The sequence below is a fragment of the Microtus ochrogaster genome, chromosome 15, assembly GCF_000317375.1.
Source record: "Microtus ochrogaster isolate Prairie Vole_2 chromosome 15, MicOch1.0, whole genome shotgun sequence".
Lineage (NCBI taxonomy): Eukaryota > Metazoa > Chordata > Mammalia > Rodentia > Cricetidae > Microtus > Microtus ochrogaster.
This window is the reverse complement of record NC_022017.1, coordinates 5,559,416-5,565,728: the sequence shown is the minus strand read 5'-3', so window position 1 is coordinate 5,565,728 and position 6,313 is coordinate 5,559,416. Positions and strand designations below refer to the sequence as shown.

General features: G+C 41.2%; 1 protein-coding gene across 1 annotated transcript in view; it reads left to right on the top strand.

Annotated features, from left to right (window-relative positions):
- Positions 1 to 6,313, top strand: part of Spats2 (spermatogenesis associated serine rich 2) — a 69,003-nt gene that overhangs the window by 31,371 nt on the left and 31,319 nt on the right. The window contains exons 5-7 of the mRNA XM_005353931.2: positions 621 to 670; positions 4,042 to 4,291; positions 5,709 to 5,888. Of these exons, the coding sequence (XP_005353988.1) occupies positions 621 to 670; positions 4,042 to 4,291; positions 5,709 to 5,888 (480 nt within the window). The remainder of the gene's footprint in view (positions 1 to 620; positions 671 to 4,041; positions 4,292 to 5,708; positions 5,889 to 6,313) is intronic.

Below are 6,313 nucleotides of genomic sequence, written 5' to 3'. Positions count from 1 at the left end.
ATTACAGATGGTTGTGAGCCACCATGTGGTTGCTGGGAATTGAACTCAGGACCTTGGGAAGAGCAGGCAATGCTCTTAACCACTGAGCCATCTCTCCAGCCCCTGAATTCAGTTTCCCTATGTTCTCTATATGTTAGATAGAAAACAATAATCTTGTTCAACTTCTTGAATTTTAGAGTTAAGTGCTTTTGAACTTCTTTCTGTATAACCTTACTTGAAGCTGTTTTGCCTTCGAGAAGAGTGGTGTCAGGCCCACTGCCCTTTCCTGGATTTGTGAATACAGGAGAAACAAGTCAAAGTCTACAGAGTTTTTCCTCCGTCATCATGTTTTCTTTATATTAGGGTTTGAGTCTGATGTAGGGTGCAGCTCTTCCCAAACACCACAGTCAAGATGGTCTGTAACATGGAGGGGGAAGACAGCATATTTAGGGGAAGACTAGTCATCCTTGTGCTCAGACAAAGATATATAATGGCCAGGAGACCGCAGTAGGCCAGTGTAGCAGAAGCATGACATGATTACTTCACTACTCTATCCAGCAATTATGAAACAGACTGACTCCTCCTTTACCATGTGTGTGGCACAAGAGGAAATATATCTATCTCTCTGATTTCTTTTTCAGGCAGTGCCAGTGAAGTACTCAAGGAATGGATAGTAACAGGCAAGAAAAAGGTACAGATGAGTTATATGTAAGAGCATGATATTTATATTGTTTTGTTTCCTTATAAATTAGTCTTTAGGGGCTGTCAAGATGGCTTAGCAGGTAATAGCAGCTTACTACTCTGGCAGAGGAACTGGGTGCAGTTCCTGCCTCCACATAGCAGCTTACTATGTAACTCAAGGGGCAGAAGGTCTGGACCTCTTTAGACCTCCACAGGCATTAGGTGCACATATGTATAGGAGGACAAAGAACCCCACGTAATTTTTAAAAAGAAAAAAGGCTTTAAAGAGTATTAGAGCTTCTTTGGAGGCTCCAGTAGAAGAGCATTGTGGGTGGAGGTGGGACACCTGCCTATCTACCCTGGTGATCACTGACGTCAGATTTCACGGCCAACTCCATACATCTCATAATATTTGAAAGAAAATGTTTCCATATGTTTGCCATCTGTTTACCATCTCAACAATGCCGTTTTGACATTGCAACACTGCTGTATTCCAGAGTTTGCCCCCTGTGGTTGGAGGCAGAAAGTATTAAATTTGCAGGTACAGTTGCTGGGGTTGCTCTAGACAAGAGGAGAAGCAAGCAAGCATGTCAGAAATACAGTGCCTCCAGGAAAGGCAACTGGCTTCCAGTCAGATTTGTTTCATAAACTAAACAGTTCATTTTCAGGTCAGACAACTGTGTCATGTTTCTAGTAGTAGTGGTTTTGACTTAAAACCAAATGGGAGCTTTAGCTTCTTTAAAAACTTTATCCTTGTATCTGTATTTATTGTTTGTATGTTTGCGTATATATGAGCTCACGGAGGCCAGAGGGTAGCTTCGTGGAGTGTGTTCTCTCCTTTCACCTCTAAGTGTTTTCTGTGGGTGGAACTCAAGTTGCCAGGTTTGATTGTCATGTTCACCTGCTGCCCATCTTACTAGCCCATATTTTGTTCCTTCAGGCTGCTTGCCTTCCTGGGACATCTGATGTTACATGTTAAAGAATAGAAAGCATTTGGGCTTCAGAGTCAGTCAGAACTGGGTTTCTGTCCTGTTCTGCCTCATCTGGTCTTGTGAGCTGTGGGTATTGTCTGACTTTAGTTTGCTCATCTATGAAGTAGAAGTATATAGATGTGATGGCTCTTACCTGTGGTCCCCGCACTTAGGAGGATCAGGAGTTCAAGGCCATTCTCTGTCTGGGGGGGTGGGGAAAGCCACAACAAAATTAAAATAATACTAAATACTAATACATACATATTCTCATTATAATGCCTAATACATTAGTTCTTAATCCCTTTACTTATACCCTTCTAAGACCCAAATTGCTTCCCTCCCATGGTACACTAGCTGGGTTCTGAATTCTTCCCAAGGCTCTGTAACCCAGGTGTGCTGCCTTTAAAGAATGCTTAAGTGCCTGCCGATTTGAATTAAGTACCAACTCTTTTAGGAGCATTTTTCTTTAAATTAGTGTTGTGTTCTGAAATGCTTTTTTTAAAATTTCATTATTGTGTTGTGTGTGTGTGTGTGGTGTATACCTGCCATGGTGCAGAGAACAGCTTGGGGGAGTTGGGTCTCTTTCCAGTGTGGATTCCAGGGATTGGATTCAGGTGGTCAGGCTGTGTGAAAGATATTTTACTCACTGACAAGTCTTGCCAGCCCTGAGATGATTTCTTGACCAAGCCAGGTTTGGCTTTATTAACCTTTGAGAATTTTTTTCCCAGAGTCATGTTATGCTGTTCAGGTCCTCATGAAGCTTTCTGGGCCTGCTGCTTTTCATACTGTCTCACTGGCTTCACCCAGCATACATAGCTTTGAGTGCCCAAAACACCAGTATCAGGATTTATTGACCTCAGAACATAAATTATTAACAACACAAGCCATGTGCATAGTGTGTGTGTGTGTGTGTGTGTGTGTGTGTGTGTGTGTGTGTGCATGTGTGTGACATGAACTGGTGGAAGAAAACAGATGAATAGTCTGATACTCTCCAGTGCTTGAATCTGTAACACAACCCTTAAATTAGCCTAATAAGACATGAGTGTGTGCTGCTAATTACACATGTGTAATAACATGGGAGAAAGTAAGATAGAGGAGGAAACTGAATGCCAAGTTCAGGAGTTATTCTGCTGGACAGGGTCATCAGAAGGCCTGGCATGAGAACTGAATGGTTTACTCATCTAGTCTTAGGAGTAGAAGCGCTGAATGTTGCCAGCATAGCTATCTCTTGCTAAAACAAAGATTTTTTTTATTAACATGTTTCCGATTTCTAAGGTATAAATGTACCCTGTAATAGTTTTGCCCTGCCTCTTTTCCCCAGCCATTTGGTGCCCACTTTTCCACCAGGCAGACAGAATTATTAGTTTACTTATTTATTCATTCATTTTTTGTTGTTTTTGGCATTGGAGATAAAACTTAGGGCCTTGTGCATGCTAGGCAAGTGCTTTACCACTGAGCTACAACCCCAAGCTTATGTAGCTTCCAAGATACTTTATTCACATAAACAGTTACAAATATGTATTTTCTTCTTTGCACATTCCATGTAATGGAGCCTGGAATGTCTCAGTCCCCTACTGACATACATTTGCATGATTTCTCCGTCCTCATTAATATAGCAGTGCTGCAATGAATAATCCTGTATACACTGACAGTGCTGGCCAGGATAGATTGCTGTTGTTAGAACTGCCGGTTGAAAGGTGTGTGCATTTGTAGCTTTCAAAAGTACTACTAGGTTTCCACTCACCCTAATATTTATGAAAATGCCTGGCTATTTCCAGAGAAGTCCTAGCTATCTGCAGAGTAGACCTTTGCTAATGTAGTAGTTGAAAGCCACACTGCAGCACAGGTTTCATTATTTGTCAGTTATTGTACTGAGGTATGCTTCATTAAATTACTTATAAATTATATTTTCTCTATTATTATTGTGGTTATTGTGGTTATTTAGAGCTCTTTTTATATTTCACTTTAAAAATATGTTACATTTTTTGTTGTTGCCTTTTACTTTTTATAACTTTTCATTTTGCTTAAAGATAGGTTTTGCAGCTGATGGAGAGATGGCTCAGTGGTTAAGAGCACTTATAATGCTCTTCCAGAGGTCCTGGGTTCAATTCTCAGCACCCACATGGCAGCTAACAACTGTCATACCCATGCACATAAAATAAAAAGAAATAAAATATGTTTTGCTATGAAAAGTATTTTATTTCGAGAGTTCATTCAAAATGCAGTTTTACATAGTAAAGTATTATTTTTGTCATTAGTTCAACATAAAAAAAATTGCTTCAGTTTTTAGAAGAATGTGTACAAAGTTGGTAACACTGACTTCTTCTGTAGCTGGAATTAGTTACCTCTGAGTTGTGTTGGAGGATCTGCTTTTTCCTTTTTTTTTTTTTCGAATCTTTGATAACCTTAGAACAAAAAGAAGAAAAGCAAACCAAAACCTGCATCAGAAGCAAATAACAGTGTCCCAGACTCCAGTAAGTCAGTACCCATTAAAGAGGAACAACCGGCATCTTCAGAGAAAGGTGGCATCAATGGTTACCATGTTAACGGTGCCATCAATGATGCTGAGTCTGTGGACTCACTCAGTGAAGGGTTGGAGACACTTTCTATAGATGCCAGAGAATTGGAAGATCCTGAGTTTGCCACACTGGATAGAACTGGTGAGTTTTTGTTTTTATAAAGATTTTGGGAAGTTAATTTGCGCAAAAAAAAAAAAAATAGGACTGTGAAGGGGTCTACTGGTTGAGACACTTATTATTACATTAAATATAATTGGTCACTGGTCCGTGGTGGCGCACACCTTTAATCCCAGCACTTGGCAGACAGATCTCTGTGAGTTCAAAGCCACCCTAGGCTACACAAGATCCAAAAACAGATTCAGGTGATGGTGGCTCACACCTTTAATCCCAGTACTAGGGAGGTGGAGACGGGAGTGATATGGGTAGAGAGAGGACTATAAAGGGGAAGAGACAGGAGCTCAGTGGGGTGTGGAGTCTGAGGATTCATGGAGACGGGATCTCGCCCTTTCAGTCTACAGAGTTGATAGAGGTAAAAGGTCGCTCTAGTGACTGGCTGCTTTGCTTTTCTGATCTTCAAATTGAACTCCAATATTTGTCTCTGACTTTTTATTGTTCGTGCTGCATTCATTTATCTTGTATTAATGATTTTGTAAATGTTTCTCTTTGAAAAATAACTTGTTTGGAAACCAGGCATAGTGGCTCACGCCTTTAATCCAAGCCCTTGAGAGGCAGAGGCAGGCAGATTTCTGGGAGTTTGAGACCAGCCTGGTCTCATACAGAGAGTTCCAGAACAGCCAGTGGTACATAGAGAAACCCTACTCCCTCCCAACAACAATAAAGAGCAAAAAGAACAGAAAAAGTAATGTTTTTGTTTTGGAGGGAGTCTGGAGTGCTGGGTCAGTGGTTAAGAGCACTGGTTGCTCTTGCATAGGGCCCAGTTTGATCCCCAGCTCCCACACTGTGTCTCACAGCCATCGATAACTCCAGTACCAGTGGATCTGACACCCTCTTCTGGCCTCTGGGGCACTGCTTGCATGTGTTACACAGATACACATGCAGGCAAAAAAACCATATACACAAAATAATAAAACAATTAAATGTAACATAATAACATTTTAAAAGGTATTTGTTTATTAATCTTGTTCCCTCTGCTTTAGTGTACCTGGGTTCTTAAAGATGATGTTAGTGTAAAAATTTTGTTCTGCTTTTTTGCTGTTTTTTTTTATTGGCTAATTCACACACATACACATTTTTTTTTAAGATGCAGAGAGAAAAATACTGTACCTGGCTGCAAACAAACCAAGCCGACGATAACCAGTGGATCCAGTTCATTGTGTACAAGCGCTCTCTTCATTCATTTCCAGTTCTGCCCTTTCTTTACTCCCTAAAGCTTTTAAATTATTTTTTTTCCTCTGAGACGTTATGAAACTTTTTTTCTTCGTTGTAGCTTATGGAAGCCAATAGCCTTTTTAATAGGCATGGCTTTGTCTAGCACTTTTTATCTGCTTTCTTTCTATACTGAATACAACTTAGATAATTCACCCTCTTTCTTGCACAGGATCTGTGCTGGAGAATGGTGTCTCTGACTTTGAGCCCAAATCTTTGACTACGCACTCTGTTCCGAATGCCCAGCAGTCCCGGAATGCTGCCAAATCTCTCTCAAGAGCCACCACAGGAGCCCAGGTTTCAAATCTGGGAATGGAGAATGTTCCATCGTCTTCTACCAATAAAAAGCTAGGTAAATCCAAGGCCCACTTGGGAGAGAAAGAAAAAAGCAGCTGTTTTGACCAAAGAGAACAGCGTGACTGTTGCTCCTGTGGCTGAAGTTCCAGGATGCCTCAGGCGACCATTTCTGCCAGTGCTGTAATCCCTGCATGTTACGGTGTCTTGATATAGCAGCAGGGACCTTTTTGTGAGTTGTGGCCAAATCCTACTGCCAGGATGACCTAGCTAACACTGCCCTGTTCCCTCTGCGTCACTGCAGATGCCTATGGTGTTTCCTTCTTGTTTATTCTGGTTGAATCAATGTGTGAAAGCCTGTGTCTGACAGGACACTCACTGCTCTCTCCAGCTCTGTGCTCTTCCTGAAGTCCAGCAGATGGATGCTCTAACAGGAGCATGTCCTCTGAAATACTTGGTATTGATTGGTGGTGGTAGTTCTTT